Genomic DNA, 23,704 nt, shown 5'->3' with positions numbered 1-23,704 from the left:
CGGGGGCCGTAGAAATCCTCAAAAAAGGGGGCCCTGCTTTCCCCGCTCCTGCAGCGACGCGCGGAGCGCACGCCCCTGCGGTCCACCCTTCGGCCGGCCGCGCGCTACGGGCGCGCGGGTCCCGGGCCTCCGCCCCTCGCGTGTTACTCAGGCCCCGGCGCGGAGGGCGGAGCCGCGGGCCGGTGGTGCAGGTGGGGAGGGGCGGCCGGTGCGCGTCGGTGACACCCGATGGGGCGGGGAGGCGCGGCGGCCGCACCCCTCCCTGGGAAGAAACCGGCCAGGTGTGGCTTCGGCAGCGTCGGGTGCCAGCGGGGAGGAGACTCGAGCTCCCGCCGACCAACACCACCACCCAGCCACGGCCCTGCTCCTCTGCGCCCTCGCCGCCCTGAGAGCCGCAGCCCTCGCTCCCGCTTCCACTCCCGGCCCGTCGCTGTCCCCGGCGCCCGACGCCCGCCCGCCGTGCCGCGCTCGCAGTGTCCGGAACGGCCCCGGTGGAGAGGCGCGTCCTCGCAATCCTTCTGCGCCCCCAGCCCAGTCCCCGGTTTGGGCCTCTCCTGGGAGCCCCTCGCCCTTTCCGAGCCGGCCAGCCCTCGCGTCCGCCTCGGCGCTGAGCGGCGCTCCGAGTGCCCGCCAACATGAGCTGCAACGGAGGCTCCATCCCGCGGAGCAACACGCTGGGCCGTATGACCCGCGCCGACTCCGGCCCCGACTTGCGCTGCGAGATGACCGGCGGCGGGGGCGGCGGCGGCAGCAGCGGTGGCGGGGGCACCATCAGGAGGTACTACTCTCGGCGCGGCACGGTCACCGACCAGAACTCGGACGGCTACTGGTGGGTACCGGGCCGACCCGGAGCGCGCGGTGTGCGTGGGCCGGTGGGCCGGTGCGGCGGGGTCTCTACATTCCCCTAGCGCCGTGGGACCGGGAGGGACCGTCGACCTCTGACCGACGAGGAAGCTCATGTCCAGAAAGGGGACAGTCTCTTTGTCCGAGGTCATGCACGCATTTCCTATTCGCGCTGGAGCAAGACCGAGTGTCCCGGCGCGCCGCGCAGACCGGGTGGGCATGTGCGCCAACCCGCAGAGGAGTGGCTCCTTCCCCGCCGGCGGGGACTCGGGCCCCCCTTCTCCCTTCCCGCGTGCCGGGGCCCGAGGCCAGCCAGCGAGGGTGCAGGCAGGGCGCGGCGGACGGCGGGGGTCCCGGCTGTACCCGGGACTGTCCCCAGCGAAGCATCGCCTTTGTCCCGGGCCGCAGGTGGGAGGTCAGGCGGGCGTGGCTGCGACCACTAAACTCAACCTCTCGAACTGTAACCAAAAGTAAAACAGCTAGAGGAGCGGGGGCTCCGGCCTGTCGGGTGGCCACGGCGGACTCGGCTCTCGGCTGTGGCTAGTGGCTCATCGCAAGCTCGTGGTCACCCCGAGACCACGTCCGCAGCGGCGCCTGGGCTGCTCGGCCACCCGGGGGCTTTTGTGTAGAGGCTGCGCGTCCCGGCAGCTCGGGGTCGCGGGTCGAGAAGGCCCCGCCTCGGCCTCGCCTGCTACCCAAACCAAGTTTCCCGGCGGGGCCGGCCGCCTGTCCCCCCAGCCCGGATCAGCCGCGCGGCAGCCCCCGCCAGCGAGCACACCTGTGGCCCCGCGCCTGCGCCCTTTGTTTCCCGGTTTTAAAAAAGCCCCTGGGGAACGGCCTCAGTGTCTCGGTGGAGGAGCGCGGGCGCAGGGTCTTGCGCTCTGAGCGGGATAGCGCGGGCAGGGGCCCGTGGAGGGGAGGCTCCGCGTACCACCCCAGCCGGCCCGCGATGCTGGGGCCGCCCTGATCCGGCTGCCCCAGGGAGGCGCCCTGGGAAGAGGCCCGGGTCTGCCTCTCCGAGTCATCCGGGAAACCCAGCTGGGGGAGGGGGAGGTCAGTCGGGTGCGGGTGGAGGAAGATAATGTACGTACATTTACCCGGTCCCCGGAGCCGGACTCTCCCACGTGAGCCGTGAGAATTTTGCGGCTCTCACCCCCCCCTTTCCCGCCCCCTGCAAGTCCTTCCCTTGTAGGGCTTCGGAGGAAGAGACCTGAGTTCCAGAACTTTGTCGACCTAGCCTTGTGGCCTTGGGCTGGGGAGGAGCAAATTGAATACACTCCAGGGGGTTTTTGTTTTGCCAGCAGTTTTGGAGGCCGGGACGGACTACTCGAGTTGCAACCTGCTTTCTGCTTCGATTTATTCATTTCTTTATCTTCCTGGAGCACCTTGAAAATTTATTTTCTCTTTTTGAGCTAGCAAAGAATTGTCTCACACTTGGAGCTCTTTCTTTAATGAACAGAATGCACCTGGGGGTTTCCAGGAAAAAATATGCCAAACCATTAGGGAGACTGGGGAGAAATTTTTGCTCGTTTACACTTTGGTTTTTAAGTTTGTTTGAAAAGTTGGCCAACCATTTAAATCCGAAACTTTACGTTTCCCTCCCAATCTTGCAGTATTTGGAAAGCACATGCTTTTGAATCCACACATTTAAATCCAAGTCAGAATTTGCAAGGTTGCTTCTTTCCTGCATTTATGAACCAAGTGGTTTTTTGTTTCTTTGGTTCCTTTTTTTTTTGAATATGCTTCTGTTATCTTAGCGTCCCTGTGTTTTAAGTTGACAATAAACATGGCTGTTAATGGAGTATTTCACTCCCTTGGCTTCTTGTAGAAGTAAATTTGTAATTAATATCTTGGTTAATGAACTGCATAAAGATACCCGGTTTATAAGGATTCTTCACCGAACGTTAAATTTGGGCGAGGCTCGATGTTTTCTCCTAGTATAGCATCATTTCTTGTGTTCGGTTTTTCCAACCTAAAGGCTGTTGATAAACCTGTCAAGTTTTAACATCTCCCCGGGAAGGGGAAATGAGACTCAAGTGAAAGTTACCTAACTTGGAGGGAGGTTGTTTTTCTGCGCGTTGCTGTCGAGCTGCCAGGGCCGCGGGGCGGCGGGCTGGGGGCTTGAGTCAGCATGTGGCCGGCGTTCTTTCCGGATCCAGGTACTGGAGTTTCCCCAGGCCTGTCCGGGCCTGCGCTGGTGCTGCTAGCCCTTAGAAGCGAAGCGTTAGCACAATACACAGTAGCCCGCAAACGCTGAGGTCTGCACTTTAAAATAAGGGCGACTGACTGGAGAGGGTCGGGGCCAGCACCGCACCTGTTTTCCTGGGGTTTTTAGCGTCTTGTGCGGGAGGATTTGTTTGGCCCTGGCACGCACATGGCATCTCTGACTCGACTGCCCTCTGCTAAGTGAATGATGATGAGGATTTTAAAAGCACTTTCTGACCGAAAGTTTTTCTACATAGAGGTGTTTTGTTTTTAAAGCAACAAAACCAAAAAAAAAAAAAAAAAAACCCCTAAAAAACCAGTATGAAAGCGACTGGTTGAATCTAAACTCCTTTATTTCTAAAACTCCCACGTTATTGGCTGAATCAGACTGGTGATTTTTTTTTAATGATCAATGTGTGTATTTAGCCCTTCCCTAAATAAGCTAATTGGAGTGTGTACAGAGCCCAAATCTTATTTTTCCTTTGAAAGTGACTTTACAGCCTCTTGCCTTTGTCTGTCCTTTATTTAGTAACACTTGTCACTGTTTAGAACCTGATACTTCTCACTCTGATTATCCCTCCTTCCCCCACCTGTCTTTTGTGTCTTTGTTTTACCCTGCATGGAATCTGCAACGACTTTATTTACCTTCCGCTGCTTTTCTTAATATTTTAAAGTTTGGTACATGTTACATACTTTGATAATTTAAGATGTTTACTTTTGAAAATTTAAACTTTGGATTTTTCTTGTATAAGATACTATATTGTTTTCAACGATGGCAGAATTACACTAGTCTTATTCCTGTAGTTAAAAGAAATTACAAATCTGTAGTGAAATTTGGTGGCCAAGTGACAAAGTCCCCCAGTTAGATCTTCCGCCGATCGAAGTGTGGAATTTGTAGGAGGATTACAAGCCAAATACAGTCACTAAGCCTCAGAAATATGTGCATAAAATGGTAATGCTTACATTTCTCCAGAACTCATGATTTCCAAAGCGAAATGTGTGTGATCACTATTTGATACCTACTTTAAAGTTTGCTTTAAACTACCTTTTAAAAGAAGCCTGTTTCTCAGTGTGAGGTTAAACAGGCATATTTACATTTAATTTTAGAGTGGAAGGGGGTCCTTAGGAGGACAGAAACCTCACTTTTCCACTTTAGAGACAAATTAAGACTTGCCCCAAATCCCGGAGTCCACCGTGGCCGAGGTGGCATGAGAATCAGGGCCTCCTCCCTCTACCCTCTGGCATCCTGTGCGTTTAGACCATGTACTTGTGTATGAGACTGGACAGCCCTGTACTTAACAGGATGAAAGTACCTCAAGTCCATGTATTCATTCATTCATTCAGCCAATATTTCCTGAGCATCTGCTGTGTGTTAGATGTCGGGGAGATTCAGAGGTGAAAATACAAAGACTTCTGGAAGGGAGCAGATGCTCTTTAGAGGAAGATAAGTACATGAGTACTATAATACAAACGGATAATGCACAGTAGCGGTGCCCATGACTCAGAGGCTTCGTAAGGGGACAAGATAACATCTGCAGTGGCGGCACTAGTAAGACTTTATTGTCAAGGAAGTGGTGTTGAATTGGACTTTGGAGAATTTCAGTTGGTAAAGAGAGTGGGCAGAGAGTGCCCCTGGAGGAGAGAAAAGCATGAGAAAAGTGTGAGAAGTGGAAAAGCAGGCGCAACTTCAAGGCCTAGAGAGTGGTCTCCTCTTGGAGCATTCGCTTAAGTGGGGAAACAGTAAGACGGAAGGAGGAAGGACGGGCTGGGGCCAGAACCTGGGAGACCTCGAATCCACGGTGGTGGGTTAGGGTTAGGCACAGGGGAGCCCTTGCCGGTCTCATCCGAGCCAGTGAAGGTCTCCTTTGAAGGAGCAGGGAGATAAGACCATCACAGGGAGCTGTAGGATTATTGCTGTGGCCAGCAGTGTGTGGGAGGGGTTGCCTTAAGGAAGCAGTTGTACCAGTGAAGGAGGGAGGTGATGAAAGTCTGGTCGAGGTTGGTGGCAGTGGGACAGGAGGTAGATGTGATAGAGTGAGAGCTTCAGCTCAGAACTGGATCAGAGAGGCAAGGGAGAGTCTGAGAAAACAGGCTTAGAGTTGGCTGACTCAGAATGGTTATTCTAAATATTTTTCTGGGAAACGATGGCAAAGTAAGCTTCAGTGTAGCTTAATATATGGCAGATAGTAACACTTACATAGTGATTAAGTTTGAGTAGGTTATATATTTTATACAAACATCAGATCAGTGGTTAATAATAGTTACCATTGCCTGGCAAACACCCACCATGTGCCAGGTATATTGTTATTTCAAGCTTCACGACAGACTTCCCATTTCACAGGTGGGAAACTGAGGTTAAAGGAGTTAGATGACTCGGCTTAGGTCAAGCAGCTAAGTTAGTAAATTAAGCTGCATTTGAATCCAGTATACCACGATGGTGCAAGACGAGATCTAACTTTAGTTATTAGAATTCATCTCTTCTTGTAAACTCTTCTACCCAGCAGGAGTTCTTACTTCTTTCTAAATTGTTGCATTCCTGGGAAATATTTATTTCATAACCATTGTGTTCTTGCATTCACACTCCTGTAGAGTTTCCATCTGCTGAGGAATGAAGCACAGTGTGATGCTGTGTTAAGCCCACTAAATGTCAGGCACATCTACAGAGCAGCTTTCAACAAGTAGTTAATCTTTTCTGTAAACATGGGCGTAATTTCATTGTTGTCCGGGTGCCTGAAATGTCTTGGGAAAGACAAAAAAAGTGCTGATGCCTCCACACTGACTTCTTCGGGTGGAGCTGAGGAGGGCTTGGGTGTGTCTTGGGGAGTCTTAGCTCAGCCCTCAGCTAACCAGTCTTTCCAGACTTTTCAAAGGTTCTGGAAGAAGTGCCTCCGTCCCGAGGCCTTGGTGCCTGGGGCCCTGCCGCTCCGCCCTTTGCTTTTCTCCAGTCTCCCTCTGGCCCTCCTGGGATAATGGGCAGGGGTAGTTCTGATGTTGAAGCCACTGCCCCACGGACCCCAAGCCTCAGCATCCCGTAAAATGCCAGCGCAGCCCCATCACGTGCACCTTACCGCCTCACGTGCACCTTACCGCCGACACCTTGGGCTGGGAGGGTCCAGGACCTTCGGAGACCTCAGGAATGTGAAATCTACATTTCAGGAAAATGAGGACACCAGAGTGAGAGGCTGCAGGCCATAGGTCTTGAGTTTTTGCCTGGAATTCAAATGTGTGACATGCAAACGTAATATCCCTTGCTTCATAAGGTACCTGAAAAAAATTAAAAAGGAGTTGGCCTTTTGGTGGATAACCAGATAACTTGTAAACGGTTTTTTTTAGGCGTCAGAATGAATGTAAGTTTTCACCTAGGGAAGGAATTCAAAACAGAAATCCCTATTTTGGCCTTGACTTTGTAAGGGTCAAATATTCATCCCCATTTAATAAAGGAAAGGAAAGCATCTTTTTCTGAATTTTCTTATCCCTTCAAAAGATGTCTTTCGTGCAGTTAAAATGTATCTCTGTCTTTGAATGGTCTCAAACCTTATTTTAGGTCTCGTAGATAATTTTAGGAATTAAAAATTACCTGAGAAGGTCTCAGATGCCTCACACTTAATACCCAATCATCATTTCTTAGTCTCAGATGCCTCACACTTAATACCCAGTCATCATTTCTTCTTCTTTCTTTTTTTTTCCGCTTCTCACTCCACCTCCAATTTGCTGCAGGATATCCTTAAAATGATGAACTGGGGCAAAAAACACAAAATGAAAAATAAAAGCAAAATCTGAGAATCATGTCACAACAGCAGCTTCCCCTGTACGAATGATCTCGCAGTGAGGATTTAGTTTCTGCCGGGCTCTGCAGACCTCACTGGCTTCTCCTCTCAACATCAGGCCAACCCCAAGAGGTGACTGTGTTCCTGCAGAAACCCTAGGCCCCGCGAGTCTACTAACTTGCTCCAAGTCACAGGCTGTCCAGCCGGAAGTGGCTGAGAATGGGGTGGACCCCAAACCCTTTATGAAGTTAATGATCTGTGATCAGGTTACCCTCCCTGGCCCCCCCCAAGCCACCAAAAACTGTGAAAATAGCAAACACAGAAAGGCAGTGGAACTTTATTAGAGTACCGCTTCCAGAGCTCCTGGGTGAGGACAAGATGAAGGCCCAGAGGAGGCCTTCTTCCTAAAATTGATAGAAAAAAACCTTTTTTTTTTTTTTTTTTTTTTTTGCCCACTCTTGGTGGGGAATTGGGGTGCAGTAGATGCGCTACCTGATTGAGCTTTGGAAATCAGGGTAATGAGTAGTAATATCTTCATATCAGTCTTTGATCTGCCTTTGTTTTTCTTCTACTTTCCTAAACCAAACAAACATATGTTAAGGACCTTATGGCTGCGGAACTCTGTGTTGTTAGGTGCATGTAGGAGTCGAAAGTGACTAAGATGTGGGACTTTGCTCTCCAGGGGTGGGCAGACAGGTGTGTAAATAATTCGTGCAGAAGGAGGGCACAGATGTGCCGGGAAAACTCTATGGAGGTGGAAGCACTTGGTGTGTAACTTCTGATACGTGACATTTCCACTGATGTGTTTAGTGAGTCTTGGAGGTAGGGTATTGTCCTTAAATGAAGAAGTAAATTTTTTTTTTTTTTTACAAACTCCATGGATGTTTTCCTTTTTACTTAAGATCTTTTAAAGAAACTCAAAATAACGTATGGAACATGTTTTAAACATTGTAAGGAGCTCAGCAGATAGGTTTTAGATCAATATGAATGCAAATAAGTTTTAAGATCAATATTAATGCATTACATAATTATCATTTCCATCAAATCTTCATTGAGTTTTTCCAAGGTCATTATTCCATGAATCCAGATACACGTGAGACATAATTTCCGGCACACATCCAGGACCTTATGTTGGTGGAATGAACAAAAAGAAGAGAGAGAGAGTGGGAGAGAGAGAGAAGGGGCAAAGGAAAGAGGAAGGAAGGAAAGAAGGAACCCAATGGGAGAGAAAGTATTGGGTTGGACAAAAAGTTCATTCGGGTTTTTCCGTAGGCTCTTACGAACTTTTTGGCCAACCCAGTGTATATACAAAAAGAAATCCAGAGTTACGTGGCACCGGCCAAGTGTCTAATGAACAGCATAGATGATTGTAAAATGACTTATAAAACAAAGAGAGTAACTATTAAAAAATATCTTGTAATGCTTCAAGACTCTCTTCAAAGTATTTGTCTTGTATTTTTGTCTATAATATTCTTGGGAAAAGTGTGAAACTAGTGGCTTCACAGTTAATTTTGGGGTCTTATTTTTTAAGAAAAGACTGTTATTTGGAGGTAGTAAAATAAAACATCGAAAGCTCTTTAATACCGTTCACACGTTCATGTGGCCAGACCATGTTTTCCTTTTAGCCTCTGATGAAGGGATCTTTATGTAAACTGTTGGAACCCTTACTTGTTTAAACAAGTTTTAGAATGAATTTTCAAAAAAAAGTGTAGGCAGGTTCTTTGTTATACGAATAATTTGTCTTTGTAAGTTTGAAAATAAAAGAGGATTTCAGAAAAGTTAAAGACTTTTAAGGACAAATGTTATTTTTTCAAGGCCAGCTATTAATTTTAGTTTAGAAGTCAATATTTTTTGATTGATTTGACCCAAATGAGTTTTCTTTTCTTTCTTTCTTCTTCTTTTTTTTTTTTTTTGCATGACTTCTTTCATCTTCCGTGACACTGAAATGGGACTTAAAAATTGAACTCTGACCTCGTTAGTTCAATTCCTAACATGGTTTAAAATCTCTGCACCCCTAATACCAATATGTACCAGTGTTGAAAATTTCTTTGAGGCTAGGGATTTTTAAAGTCCTTATATGCTTGTTAAATTAGTATTTATTTTAAAATGATTTCTTCCTATATGATGGAATTTTGCATTTTCCCAAATTGCACTGTATGAAGAGGAAACTTCATTACCTTTACACAGAACATAGACTTTGGGATTATTCTCAATAGGAGGAGTGAGCTTGGTGGTTTCATAAAATAAAGTTACAGAACAAAGGAGCTAAGGAAATCTTATATAGCACCTAGCCCAAAAGATGAGAAAACTGAGATCTAGAATATTTCTGAGATAAAAGACAAAAGACCTAAAATTATGTGAAAAAATATGATTTTTGACTTAAAAAGTTCTGAATGACACACAAAATGCCCGTGTTCCCTGAAGCAAGCTCTCCTGGCTCTCCTGCTGAAGAGAATTGCCCTCATGGGCAATTCCCAGGGTGGAACTTGTGAGAAAGTTCAGGACTCATCCAGCACTGCACAGCATCTGAGTCAGTGTCTAGTGAGTCAAAATCCTCTCCACGGACACTTCCTCCTTGACTTAAGTACAGTCAGTTCTGTGTGGATCCTTCACTGGGCGGGGACAAGCAAGCTGAAATGTGAAGGCGGATTCTCTTTTCTCGTCAATAAACCTCAGGGGCCTGAGTTATCCTTCCACCTGCTCGATTTGATGGTCTGTTTCCCAAGGATGTTCAGACTGAAGTGAGATTCTTACAGATGACAAACGGGATCTGTAGATCTTGCTTTAAGGACCAGACACAGTCTTGAAAAGTTGTGCCTAAGGAAATTTGGTTAATTAGATCATACTTTCCTACCGACAAATCACAATACCAAAGATTCTTCATTACATTGTTCTAACACTTTAGCTTTTCTTTCTTTTTTCTTCCTTTTGACTTTTAAAAAGATTAGATTTTTGTGCAGACAGTTGTTAATCTATTCCTAAAATGCCAAGGCAAACACATAGGGTTTTAGTGGCTATCAAGGGCGTGTATGGTGAACACAGGCAGGCCTTTTAGTGAAGCATGAATAATTCTTTTTAGTATCATTAACAGCATATGAAGTTACAGTTTTAGTTTTTTGTTTTTTTTACCTTTTTGTTTTTTAAGTGCAAGTCCACCATATTTTAAGCCAGCATTTAATTGCCTCACCTCTTTTTCCTTAGTTCATTTCTAAGTGTCATGTAACTAACTACTCTAGTAGTTGGGTAAAAAGAGCTGAAGAGTTTCATATTTTGTTGGCAAATGAATTTAGTGTCATAAATTCATTTTAAAAAGACTTGTATATACACTTTGGAACTTTTGTTCACAAGTGAGTTTGGCCTCTCTGCTTTTTTTTTCTTTTTTATACATTTTTATCCTGGAATAATTTTAGGATTACAGAAAAGCTGCAGAGGTAGAGGGAGTTCTCATACACCCTCACCCAGTTTCCCCATCTCCCTCGGTCTTAGCACTCACTGTGTTTTTACAGTAGCACACAGTTATTAAATCATTTCAGAAACTCTTGACTTTCCACTGTGCTAAGAGAGAGCCCTTTCCTTTGTATGCAAGGAACTGGCATTCTCTGTTGGAATCACCCTCTGAGCCCAACTGCTGACCAGAATTACTAAATGTTTCAGAAGAAAGGGCCTCTCATGCCCCTTCATTAAAGAAAACAAATCTAATTACACAGGACCTCCCTAATTACTTACCCATCCTAGACTTCTCAATGATGTTTCTGTATTTCTTAATTTCTCCCTTTGTCTCTCTTTTTTCTTTTTTTCCCTTTGTCTCTTGAATTTCTTTCCTCCCTGTTATAATGGGTGCATTTTGGAAAGTGTTCTAAGTCAAGTGGAATTTTACACAAGTTTTGACAACGGATGGAGTCCTGTTAACATCTCAGCAATCCGAGAAGTGTGCCAGGTTTCCTGTCTGATTCTGAGTGGCAGGCAGAGAAGGGCAGCATTCATGCGGGGTGAGGGTGGGGTGCCCTGGTGTTGATGGGTGGGCAGTGCCAGGGCCTGCCTGGAGGAGCTGCGGCCTCATCTGGCACTGGTTCCCAGGAGAGCTGGTTTCTCACCTACATACTTTCAGCCAGGGCTGGCTTGTAGGGAAGCCTGGCCGGCAGAGAGAGAAAGCGCCTCTCCCATGTGAAATGAGGCAGAATCAAGGGGCGGTGGGAGAAGTTTCCCACATTCATGTGATTTTTACCCTGTCTCTGCCTAGTACAGCCTGTGCCTTTCAAACGTTTTTTTTAAACAGTGAAATTCTTTCTTCATTATTTATTTATTTTAAAAATTTATTTATTAATTTATTTATTTTTGGCTGCTTTGGGTCTTCATTGCTGCGCACGGGCTTTCTCTAGTTGCGGAGCACGGGCTCTAGGCACGCAGGCTTCAGTAGTTGTGGCACATGGGCTCGGTAGTTGTGGCTCACGGGCTTAGTTGCTCCGCAGCATGTGGGATCTTCCTGGTCCAGGGCTCGAAGACCCCCAGGACCCGTGTCCCCTGCATTGGCAGGCGGATTCTTAACCACTGCTCCACCAGGGAAGTCCAGAAATTCTTTCTTTAAAACACACACAGATACCCTTCCCGACACAGACATACATAAAAGAAAGTTCAGTACATTGAACAGGCGTCTGTTTTATCTGAAAGCTCAAGCCGGCCTGGCTGTAGCTCAGAAGTCCTGGAGGAACTCAGGTTTCTTGTAGGACATTCATAAGGCCTTTCCTGAACGTTAATAATTTAATGTGCTTTAAATCTCTATTAAACTAAGCCGTAGTGGGCTGTGCTGTAGCATAATGTATCCTGGCAAATTAAAAAGTAAGACTTGTTTTATGATAGATTACTCTTTTTACTTGTATCTGGAGCAAACTGAATTTCTATAATCTCTTTCTTTAAAATGTAGAATATTGGGGGCTTCCCTGGTGGCGCAGTGGTTGAGAATCTGCCTGCCAATGCAGGGGACACGGGTTCGAGCCCTGGTCTGGGAAGATCCCACATGCCGCGGAGCAACTAGGCCCGTGAGCCACAACTACTGAGCCTGCGCGTCTGGAGCCTGTGCTCCGCAACAAGAGAGGCCGCGATAGTGAGAGGCCCGCGCACCGCGATGAAGAGTAGCCCCCACTTGCCGCAACTAGAGAAAGCCCTCGCACAGAAACGAAGACCCAACACAGCCATAAAAAAAAAAAAAAAAAAAAAAAGAATCAGCTGGCCATGATATCCTCTATTAAAAAAAAAAAAACGTAGAATATCTACAACATTCTTCTTAAATACCACCGTCGTTTTAAGGTCTCTGCTACCTGTCTTCCAGAATAGTGCTGCGTTTGAAGTACACATGTGGATGAGTATCATTGTACAGGATAATATTCTGGGGTCATCCTGAAAGGAAAAGTGGCTTTTTGCATTAAAGATATTTAAATTTCCCATCACTTTCTTCACCCCATTCTTCCTTTACCGTTATCAGCTTTTTCTGGTTGCAGAAAATATTTTTGCAGAATACGCTTTTCTTTTGTCTCCTACAATTGTCCTCAGCCAGACTGGTCAATGAAACCCTGCAGCTCTGGGTCTGATGCCACCTTTCCCAGAAGGACTCGTGATGGCATTAATGTGGGATGAAGGGGGAGGGGTGACAGGGAAGGAAGATGCTGGAAATGTGTTTTCACAACTCAAAAGAATATTTCTGGATTAGATTTTACACCAGAAAAAAAAAAAAAAAAAAAACTTGGTGTGAAGGTTAGTACAATTTGAAAAAGTTCTGTAGATTAGAAAATAGTATGCCATCATTTTTAAATGTCTTGATTTTGGTAATTGTACTGTGGTTATATAATGGAATGGCTTTGCTCTTAGGAAATACATGCTGGAATATTTTGGGATAAAGAAGCATGACTGTTCTCAAATGGCTCAGAAAAATGTACATATACTATAAATAGATATACACACATACAGGGGGGAGGGGAACAAAGAGACATGACCAATGTGAACCGTTGGGCAGTCTGGGTGAAGGGCCTACAGAAGTGTTTTTGTCTCGTTTTTGCAGCTTTTTTGAAAGTTTAAAATTAGTTCAAAATTGAAAAAAAATGTTCATATTCTCTTTCTTTGTGTTTGCTCATCAGTCAAACCGGAACAATGTCCAGGCAGAACCAGAACACCATCCAGGAGCTTCTGCAGAACTGCTCTGATTTTTTGATGCGGGCCGAGCTGATCGTGCAGCCAGTAAGCTTTCTTTTTCTCCTAAAGTACTGTCCACACCTGGTTTTGTACTTGGTTTTGCTCCTGGTTAACTTAGACTCATAGCCCTGACCTGTGCATTCTCATCCCCTGCTCTCCTAGTGTTTAGAGATGCTTTTTCTCAAAACAGACTAGAGCAGGATATCTATCTTCCTAACCTACTTGCAATGTTGGCTTAACAATGGGAACCAGTTTTCACATAGTTTTTTTCCCAAAAAATATTTACACTACGGATTGCCACCCTTTTGGAATTGCAACAACCTGTTGTCATTTCTCTGATTTTGTAACGCTTTCTCTTCCTAGAGGTGCAACCTGACATGTTTATGTCACTGGATTGTCATGGGTTGTGATGTACACCATCAATTTAATGTCTTTTTTCAGGAAAATTTACCATCTTGTGAGAATAATTCTACATGAGAAACATTACAAAATATGGATAAATAAGCAATAGAAAATTGAGGGAAAATGGTAACATTCGTGAGAACCTCACAGTATTTCTTGATGTTACAGAGATAGCTTAGGATCTTATTGAAACAGGCTTAGAAGGCACGAGATCCATGATATTTTCCGAGTACCCATCACCCAGCTCCCCCCAAAGGTGGCCATCTCACTTAGTATCACCCATCATCAAAATCAGGAAATTGATTGGCTCAATACAATTAACTAGGCAGCTTTCTTTTTAAGAACCGAAAAGTTATTTCCCACAAGTTGCAGGAAAAGCTCAGTTTATGTGTAAAAAAGACCTCATCTGGTACAGTGTTCTTATCACAGTGAAATTACAGTTAGATGAGTGTCCTGTGAAAATAAGAAAGATAGGCATTTAACACTGAAGCAAGGGAAAGGTCAGCACTCTGTGAATATGCTTTTAAAGGTGTCTGAAAATTTAAAATATAGTCTACAAATTTTGCTTCATGAATCTCCCTAATTTACCTCCCTATTTCAAATTACTAAGACAATTTTCAGTTAGAGATTTTTTGCACTTACGTGGAACGGGGCAGGGGACTTTTAAGTTTATAGCAGAAGCTTTTGCTTCTAGTAATACACATGAAGCTTTTCTTTCCAGTATTATGTGTTTCCTTCATGTGACTTCTTTCTTGTAGGAACTGAAGTATGGAGATGGGATACAGCTGGCTCAGAGCAGAGAACTGGATGAGTGTTTTGCCCAGGCCAATGATCAGATGGAAATTACCGATAGCTTGATTAGAGAGATGCAGCAGATGGGCCAGCCCTGTGATGTTTATCAGAAAAGGTATTGCCCACAGAGCGAGCGTGGTGCCCGCACGCCTCGTGGAGTTGCACTCAATCCCCTGACCCAGGTCTTCCCTGAAGGAAGCACAGATATTCCCCAGGAAGGGCTCCCTTGCTTGGTATTTTGCAGCTTTATGTGTCTCTAATACGAATTGACTAAGCCCACTACCTTCATCTTTTGTGGAGTCACAAAGCTGCCATGCGAAGAACGAAACAGACCTGCCCAAGAGGGCGTGCTTCTTTTGAAGAGTTGACTTTGCTGTGAGATGTTCACTGTGCTTCCACTTAGGGGGCAGCAAAGACCTTTGGCACAGCAATTGACTTTGAAGAGTCTAAAATTAAGTCCAGCTCAGTTTAATGCATACAGAAATGAGACTCACAGAGTTGAAAATGCCGTTTAAGGCAGAGGTGTGTAGTCTGATTTTGAGATCACACTACCCAGGGCGCATGGTCCTAGGAAATTCCCAGGGTGGAACTTGTGAGAAAGTACAGGATGCTGCCAGGTTGGGCAAAGGCAATTACACTTGCTGTGATGCTTCAGGCTTGGAGCGTCAGAATATTTAAGGCTTTGCATGTGATCAAGAAAAAAAGTCTATGAGTAAAACATTTGTGATCTCTGTACTGACACAGAGGGGGCTGTTTGCCTAGGACGTGTTTCATGGGCTGTTTTCCTGCAGTGGTGTGATTGTTTTCCTTTCCTTTCAGACTGCTGCAGCTCCAGGAGCAAATGCGAGCCCTTTACAAAGCCATCAGTGTCCCTCGAGCCCGAAGGGCCAGCTCCAAGGGAGGTGGAGGGTACACCTGCCAGAGTGGCTCCGGGTGGGATGAATTCACCAAGCACCTCACCAGCGAATGTCTCGGGTGGATGCGACAGCAGAGGGTAAGCAGCTTCCGGTGGGAGGAGGTTGGTTCTCAGAGATCCTGGCCAGGTGTGCAGACCTGGCGGGATGGTGGTCGGGACCTCAGCTGGCAGCAACCACTTGCTGTTTTCGGCATTTCCTCATATTCTTTTACTTTGAAATAAGTGAAAATTCAGGGATTATTTTCTTCCCCACGTGGCTTAGGGAACCAGCCTCATTGCTTTATAGTTGTACTTTATCACATAGGTAATATTTAACACGTATCACTGAATTGGTAGATTGTGAAAATCTAGTTCTTACCGTTCACAGCTGGAAGATCTGTTATGGGAGTTTATGCGCTGAAAAACTTCATCGCTGAGCTCCCGGGGTGTTACTGGGAGGTACTTAAGAGGAAAAAAGAGAACATTGTGGAGGTTCATTTAAAATGTTAACAAATAGGAGGAGCTGGACGCGCAGTAAAACTGGATCTTCCGGTTTGGGCTCGTTGGTTGCCTAACCTTATATTTTTGAAGTGTCAGTTGTCTTGGGCAATCATGACATCACTGATGTGGGAGTGAAGTGAAATACTGGCACCAGAGGTGCTGAGCCTTTCCCTAGAACTGGAGTTTCTACAAAGGATGTTTCAGTGCTAATTATTGTTGTGTTGTTTTACGTAGTAATTATGTGCTGCAATGAATGTAGATGGGAATTGTGTAATGAAAACTTGATCCTGATGAACTGTCCTTCTCGTGAGGAGGTGGGCATGTTAGAATGATCAGTTGTGCAGAGATGCAGTTGTCGTTGTTGGAAATAGTGGTTTTATTACTTGTTGTTGGACCAATTTAGCAGTGGTTCTGAAGTTTCTCAGCCACTTAAAGACTTTTGTGGGTGTTCTTTCGCAAGTGTGAGGGCTTATGCAACTAAACATGCATGCGTGCATTCATTCATTCAGTTGACCTTTTCTCCCACGTATTATGAAGACTTTAGAACACTTACAAGAAGGTGGGGCTTATAGAGGAGGAGAGTCAGTTGTAATCCCAGAAACCTAAATACAAACCTATTTGCATGTTTCCCAATTCCCTTCTGATCTTTGAACACACATATCTGGAGCATTTACTATGTTTTGGCACCATGCCAGCAAATGAGGTACAAAGCTTATGTCCCATAGCCCTGAAAAGGAATATTATTGAAGAAAACAAGATACATACAGCCAAATGCCAAATTTTTCTGCATGAACTGTACTAAAACCCTGCTCAGATGGGAGTGGGGGAGGGCTGGCGCCCCCGTCCCTGTGGAATGGAGCCAGCAGAGAAGGCTGGGCCAGGCTCATGGGGCTTGAACTGCATGGGGAGGGTCAGTGACCAGTGACAGACGTTAGGTGAAACAACCTTGGAACCAGATTACTTATGAAATGGCAAATTCCCTCATGTCTTCTTAAGTCACTCTGAGAGTTCTATAACATGACAGCTCATAATTTGTCATTTTCTGTATTCATATTGGGTGTAGCTTTGTAAGAATCTTTTGTAGCTCAGCATTTTAAAATTTTGGAAAACGGCATTATCACGTGGACTCAGTTTTCTGTCATGGCAGGTGGTCGGGGAGAGGGGGTGGGGTACACCCCTTTTATAGATGCAACTGCTTTTCAGATCAGGCAGCCCCCAGGGTTTCAAAGGGATTAAAAGCAGTTTTATCACTTGCTGCTGGTTTGCTCTGGGGTTCTCGGGCCCTTTCCTCTTATCCCTTCTTCCCCTAAGCATAGCCTGCATTCTTCCTCCCACTCCCAGGGGACTGAACTGTAGGGCCAGCTGATAAGGGAGAAGTGTCCCCAGAGGCACAATCTGTACGCAGTCACACAGCTCCTGGGCCAGGGTTGTGTTTCCCTGATTTGTGTTTCTGCTGATGGATGGGGCAGATACTGTACACCTGGCTGGTAATGAGAGGTGGGATCGGGAGCCTGGTCATCTCATTAATTTCCCAGTGCACTCGCTTGTTTCTGCTTTAAAGTCGAAATGAGCCACGGGAGAGAAAGGTCAGAGTCCTGGGTAACTTACGGTTTTCTGATGGCTGCCCTTTCTGAAGGCTCGCCAAGTACATGAGAACTTGGATGCGGCTTAGAACAATGTGTGTTATGTTCTTGCTGCAATACCAGTCTGGAATGTTTGCCCTCAGCATGTCCGAGAGATGACACAGGTGATTTGGAAATTTACATGAGCTCATGCAAAAGAAAGACAATAGACTCGCCACAGTACGAAGCTTGTGAAATAATATGTTTGATTCTTACTATGTGGCCTTCTTAAATTGAAGTAGTGGAGACTCAAATTAGAAAGGTAGATTTAATTTTTAAAAAGCTAACATAAATCCACCATCTTCATATTGCCAACCTTCATTGAAATTAAGGCATTGGGTATACATTGTAACTTCTCTTTGAACTGGGTCATAGGGAGTTTTGCATCCCGAAAGGCAATGCTAAATTCTGGATTTAAAGAGTCAAAAATTACATTGCTCAAAACAATTTAAAGAAATAAACAATGAAAAATTCTCTTGGGTCAGCTGATAAGCTTGGGAAGTAGTACCTGATTGAGCTTAATGAACTATTATTAACGCACATTTAAAAATAACTGAATATTGAAACTTCTATCAGTATCTTATAACATTGTATCATACATAGGTGTGCACCCACAGCTGTATATACACACAGGCCACTTGAATGTGCACAGGTAGATTTTTTTTTCTTTAGAGGACATGATCTAGGTTTTAAGGATCTCATTTTGGAATCACCTCTCCTTGGCCCATCTTGAGCTAGGGACAGATACGTTCAGGGGACCCCCAACTTACTGTGTTGGGCAACCCTCACTAGCCTTTTTGGGAATTCCAAGCCTTTACAAATTTTTTTTCGTTTCAAAAATATTGACTGTTTACAGCTTCAGTTGTGTCTGAGTGGAAGCTGTGTATGTCCCTTGGTACCTGACCCCTGATGACGCTGTAGGTGAGGGGGGTCAGAAATGAAGGGCCCACTCTCTCTCCCTCGGCAGGCGGAGATGGACATGATAACCTGGGGCGTGGACCTGGCCTCGGTGGAGCAGCACATCGGCAGTCACAGGAGCATTCACAATGCCATCGGCGACTACCGCTGGCAGCTGGACAAGATTAAAGCCGACCTGGTACTTTGGAACATTTCATTGGAGAGTCTTCCACGAGTGTACTCAAGGATGCTGTAGTTAGTTGATCCCAGGCAGTTTGGGCTGAAACATGAGTCTGTGATTTCTTCCCCAACAGACTGGAAAATTGTTTTTTAATCTTGGCATTTTTTTTTTTTTTTAATTGAAGTATAGTTGATTTACAGTGTCGTCTTAGTTTCAGGTGTACAGCAAAATGATTCAGTTATACATACATATATATCTGTTCTTTTTCAGATTCTTCTCCCTTATAGGTTACAAAATATTCAGCATAGTTCCCTGTGCTATACAGTAGGTCCTTGTTGGTTATCTGTTTTATAGCTAGTAGTGTGTATCTGTTAATCCCAAACTACTAATTTATCCTTCCCTGGAAATTTTTTAAAATCCCATTTCGTAAATGGGGATGTGGAATCAGAAAGACCTACTAGGGATTGTGCTAACCCTCCAGGACTAAGGGCACACACACACACTCGTTTATGCCACTGGTAAATGCATGTTTTCAGGGGTGGTAGTTCTTTTCTGCGGAAAGCAGACCATCTCTTCAAATAGAGAAAATGCGACAATCCTATAGTTTTATTTTGGTGAATCCTTGGTGAAGTCCTTGGTGAAGCCTTTCCTATGTGGTAATTAAACTGTATTTCTAATAAGGAAATCGTGTCTCATCCTGACATTTTTCCTTTGCTGAAAGGACTGACTTGAAGCTGGGTCCAAGATTACAGCCTAAAATATTCGTCTGATTTTAAGTAGCTGGTTTCCACCCGATCTCTACACTTTAAATCACTGACTTTTTAAAAATTGAAGTATAGTTGATTTACAATGTTGGGTTAATTTCTGCTGTACAGCAGAGTGACTCAGTTACACATATATCTGCATTCTTTTTCATATTCTTTTCCATTACGGTTTATCACAAGATGTTGAATATAGTTCCCTGTGCTCTATAGTAGGACCTTGTTGTTTATCCATGCTGTATATACTAGTTTGCATCTGCTAATCCCAAACTCCCCCTCCAGCCCTCCCCCACCCCTCTCCCTCTTGGCAACCACAAATCTGTTCTCTATGTCTGTGAGTCTGTTTCAGTTTCGTTGATAAGTTCATTTGTACCATTTAAATCACTGACTTTTGTACTTGGCCCGGAGATGCTCATCCTCGCTTTTTCCACCTTTTTTTTTTTTTTGCCTACTTTTGTCTACCTGAGTATCTGATCAGATCTCTCCCTCTTTTCTCTAAGATCTGAGGAGTCCTAAATGATATTTTCAAACTTTTAAAAGTTTGTTTAACAGTGATTCTTTAAGTGATAGTGATGAGCCCTTTCCTTTTAGAGATGCCACCACCAGGCCAGTGAGGTTTGCCTCCAGATCAACTGAGAAAGGTCCCTGTGGGTGAAAGATTTCATAGAGCAAATTCTTCTTTCCACCAGGGAACCTGAAGTTAGTACGTATTTGACAGAAGGAGATTTAGAAGGGCTGTTTTTTCTATATAAACCCTCAAGGGGAATTAAATAATTACTCACTGTTGGTCTTCTTCTAGCGTGAGAAATCTGCAATCTACCAGTTGGAGGAGGAGTATGAAAACCTGCTGGTAAGACGACTTATTTCTGAAGGCTCTGTGTTCAGTGCAATTCGGTTGTATAAATGTGGACCTGGGGATAAAGCACCTGCTTGGCCTTATCCCTAAGGACCCAGGAAGTGCCTGGAAGTATACCAAGGGGCTTATAGATGCTAATTTTATTTCTACTGCTGTGTCCCCTTTAGAAGGACATTTGAAAAGAATTTTTTCTGAAGGCAGTACTTAGTTTTTGCAAGTTTAAGTGTCACATAATTAGCATTTGTTAAATACTTGCAGTTAAAGCCATAAAGCTTTTCCACTTGTGAATTGTAGCCTTTTTAGGAAGTATAAGCAAAAATAAGACTTGTTTTCCTTAGAGAGAGGTTCATCAGACCATCATCACCATTTTATGACAAACTGAATCAATTACTTGACTCATAAGAAGAGATATTTCCATTCTTCTGCCTATTTGTGTCACCCTGTCCTCACTTTTTCAGTATTTCCTTGTTGGCAGTGATACTATTTAAATAACATGGCTAGTGGTGACACAACTATTTTCCAAGGTGATGGCACCTTGAATTTTAGGGATGTGGGAGAGGGCAGAAAAAGCTTGATTTATCTTTTTTAATAATCTATTTTCTCTCTGTAGTCTAAAACTAATTATTGAAGCCAAACACCAGTGTCTGAATCAAGACCCTTCTGGATTAGGCTGTTACTTTGAATCTAAAATTGACCCCTTATTCATCATAAGTTTGGGTGGGTCCTTTTCACCCACCAGCTGATCAGTGAATGCAAAAGATTAACATTTGACTGATGCGTGGGATTTTTGTTGGTAAAAGGGATCCCCGAGGGTTTATCTGTGAAATCTGCAGGGAGTGCCATTCATGTGCATATTGTTGTCCTAACGCTGCCCTGACCTTCCTGTGCAGAAAACATCCTTTGAGAGGATGGACCACCTGCGACAGCTGCAGAACATCATTCAGGCCACGTCCCAAGAGATCATGTGGATCAATGACTGCGAGGAGGAGGAGCTGCTGTACGACTGGAGCGATAGGAACACCAACATTGCCCAGAAGCAGGAGGCCTTCTCTGTAAGCCCCCGGGCGCCGTGCGGCGCTCATGAACGCATTTGTGATCTTTTTTCTTTATTTTATTTATTTATTTATTTATTTTTGGCTGTGTTGGGTCTTCGTTTCTGTGCGAGGGCTTTCTCTAGTTGCGGCAAGCGGGGGCCACTCTTCATCGTGGTGCACGGGCCTCTCACTATCGCGGCCTCTCTTGTTGCGGAGCACGGGCTCCAGACGCGGCAGGCTCAGTAGTTGTGGCTCACGGGCCTAGTTGCTCCGCGGCATGTGGGATCTTCCCAGACCAGGGCTCGAACCCGTGTCCCCTGCATTGGCAGGCAGATTCTCAACCACTGCGCCACCAGGGAAGCCCCATTTGTGATCATTTACTCGGCCATCTGGGATTCAGCCTCAGTGGAGTGGTCATGAAAAACCATTCCTTTCTGAAGGCTTTTCCGTGACTTAAGAGAGGCAGTGCAGGGTTAGCATCTCAGAAGACAGCAGACAGGGTGAGATTGGTTCGGTCAGACATCCTCGAGTGTGTGTACCGCAGAGTGTGGTGGCTTAGAACCGAGAATTAGAAAATCTCACGGTGTGTTGTAGCTCTGTCCCTTCACCTGGGTGAATTCAGACAAGCCGTGTCACCAATCCGGCCTCAGCTGCTTACTAGATGATCTCAGACATCCTTTCTGGTCTTAAAAATGCTAAGATTCTTGAGGAACACATAATGCAATTCTTTGACATTGTTCATTTCCAAAATGCAGTTTTGTGTTTGACTTCCTTTAACAATGGTGGGAGGGATGGAAGGCTGCCGGTGACTTGTTCTACAGGACTTGATTTTCTTTTATTCGCAGGTACGCATGAGTCAGCTGGAAGTGAAGGAAAAAGAGCTCAATAAGCTTAAACAAGAAAGTGACCAACTTGTCCTCAGTCAGCATCCAGCTTCAGACAAAATTGAGGTGGGCTTCGTGAGATTTATATTCTTACCGGGGGAAAAAAGGGGACACTTTTCCGAAAATAAGACTATGCAGATGAGTGGTTCTTATCCACCATAAAGCCATGACAAGTTTATTTTATCAATACCCTAGACCAGGGGTTGGCAAGCTTTTTCTGGAAAGGACCAAATAATAAATATCTTAGACTGGCAGGCCATTTGGTCTCTGTTGATATTAACTCTGCCGTTGTCGTGTGAAAGCAACCATAGCAACGTGTAGATGAACGGTTGTGGCCGTGTGCCAGCTTTATTTATAAATGCAGATGGTGGCCCGGATGTGGCCCTTGGGCTGTAGTTTGCTGACCTCTGCCCTAGACTGCCATCTGTGGGCTGTGCTCAAGGCTGACATTAGCTGGTAGCACTGGTATGACCATTTTGATTGTTTAAAAAAATCCAGATATTTCCGTATCAGTTGGTAAGCATCACTGCCTTCATCCCCCACAGGCCCTCTTCATGGCAGGTACCTTTGTAACCGAAAGTAGGGGGGGGAGGTCCAGCTGTTTGCTGCTCAAAAGCTAACAAAGAGGCAAGGTTGGTGGAAAGGAAAGTTCGCTTTATTTTGGATGCCGGCAACCTGTCCAAAGGCCACCTCCCCCCCACTTAACAATCCTGGGGCAAGAGCTTTTATCGATGGGGGTAGGGGGCTGCCTGTAGAAACAGCACAGTCAGCTCTGACAGTCGTCTTGAAATTAGTCATGCCACGGTCTGATCAGTGTCATCTTGATTGTTTTAAATGCAGTTAGTCTTTAGTTCCAGGGTCGGTTTGTTCCCATTTCTTTGAGGCCAGTTCTTAGAACTGTGGCAGCTTATGTCATGGCTACAGTCTGGTCATCATGTAGTTCACTTCTTCCACCTGGTGTGGGTTTCAGTGTCTATTAGACAGCTCACAGGCTATTGTTCAGAATATTATCTATAGCCCTTGAGGAGGAACTAAAGGTCCTTGACTAAGCTTAATGAATAAACTATTGTTATTTAGTCTTGCTGGACTGTTCCTTTGTTTCTGCATTTTCTCACTTCTCTGATTAAACTTATTCTTTGGCTAAAGTTTTTCCACAGACAAAAGGCAGGTTGAGGACATGGGGGGCAAGGACCATAGTGTCCTGCTGTGTTTCACCTTGGACCTCCGCATGATCTAGCAGCTGTACAGGAACAGGGCTTGGGGCCCCAGTGCTATCCCTGTTCTGATTGTTCTGTTTTGATTGGTCAGTAGCCATGCCATTTGGATGAATATTTTGACTAATACTCCTAATTATATCCATTTGTTAAAGTTGTTTTGGGTTTTTTCTGTTTTTTTGGCCACCCAGCTTGCAGGATTTTAGTTCCCCAACCATTGAACCCGGGGCCACGGCAGTGAAAGCGCTGAGTCCTAACCACTGGACCGCCAGGGAATTCCCAAAATTGGTTTTAAAATTTAATTTCTACCATACCAAGAGTTCCCTGTTGGGAAATTCTGGTTTCAATTTTTAGAAAAAAGTTTGCTTGATTTGGAATTAGATAAAAAATGCTTCATGGTTTTCATTCAGGCTCACCTATCTATGAAATAATGGATGCCTCTCTATGGCTGAATGGTGCAGAGACAGCTGTTGTTTTCTTGTTTCAGGCATATATGGATACTCTCCAGACACAGTGGAGCTGGATTCTTCAGATCACCAAATGCATTGATGTTCATCTCAAAGAAAATGCCGCCTACTTTCAGGTTTTTATACCTAGTAATCATTTAATTGTCTTTTGGGTCTTCACAGCTTCTCTTCCGAATGTGTCTGAAAAAGCGCTGAAAACA

General features: G+C 45.0%; 1 protein-coding gene across 6 annotated transcripts in view; it reads left to right on the top strand.

The window, feature by feature from the left end:
* The first annotated feature begins 191 nt into the window (after nucleotides 1-191).
* Nucleotides 192-23,704, top strand: part of DSP (desmoplakin) — a 42,137-nt gene continuing 18,624 nt past the window's right edge. Inside the window, exons 1-9 of one of the 6 annotated variants that reach the window (XM_082347681.1) lie at nucleotides 192-829; nucleotides 12,944-13,043; nucleotides 14,159-14,307; nucleotides 15,012-15,186; nucleotides 18,178-18,306; nucleotides 19,849-19,899; nucleotides 20,796-20,957; nucleotides 21,785-21,889; nucleotides 23,525-23,620. In XM_082347681.1, the coding sequence (XP_082203807.1) occupies nucleotides 636-829; nucleotides 12,944-13,043; nucleotides 14,159-14,307; nucleotides 15,012-15,186; nucleotides 18,178-18,306; nucleotides 19,849-19,899; nucleotides 20,796-20,957; nucleotides 21,785-21,889; nucleotides 23,525-23,620 (1,161 nt within the window). In that variant the 5' untranslated portion in view covers nucleotides 192-635. The remainder of the gene's footprint in view (nucleotides 830-12,943; nucleotides 13,044-14,158; nucleotides 14,308-15,011; nucleotides 15,187-18,177; nucleotides 18,307-19,848; nucleotides 19,900-20,795; nucleotides 20,958-21,784; nucleotides 21,890-23,524; nucleotides 23,621-23,704) is intronic. The other 5 variants (XM_082347679.1, XM_082347682.1, XM_082347677.1 and 2 more) reach the window with 5 other exon arrangements.

Source organism: Balaenoptera borealis (assembly GCF_965194805.1).
Source record: "Balaenoptera borealis genome assembly, chromosome: 12".
NCBI lineage: Eukaryota > Metazoa > Chordata > Mammalia > Artiodactyla > Balaenopteridae > Balaenoptera > Balaenoptera borealis.
Note: the sequence above shows the minus strand (reverse complement) of the source record. Positions and strands in the feature narration are given on the sequence as shown.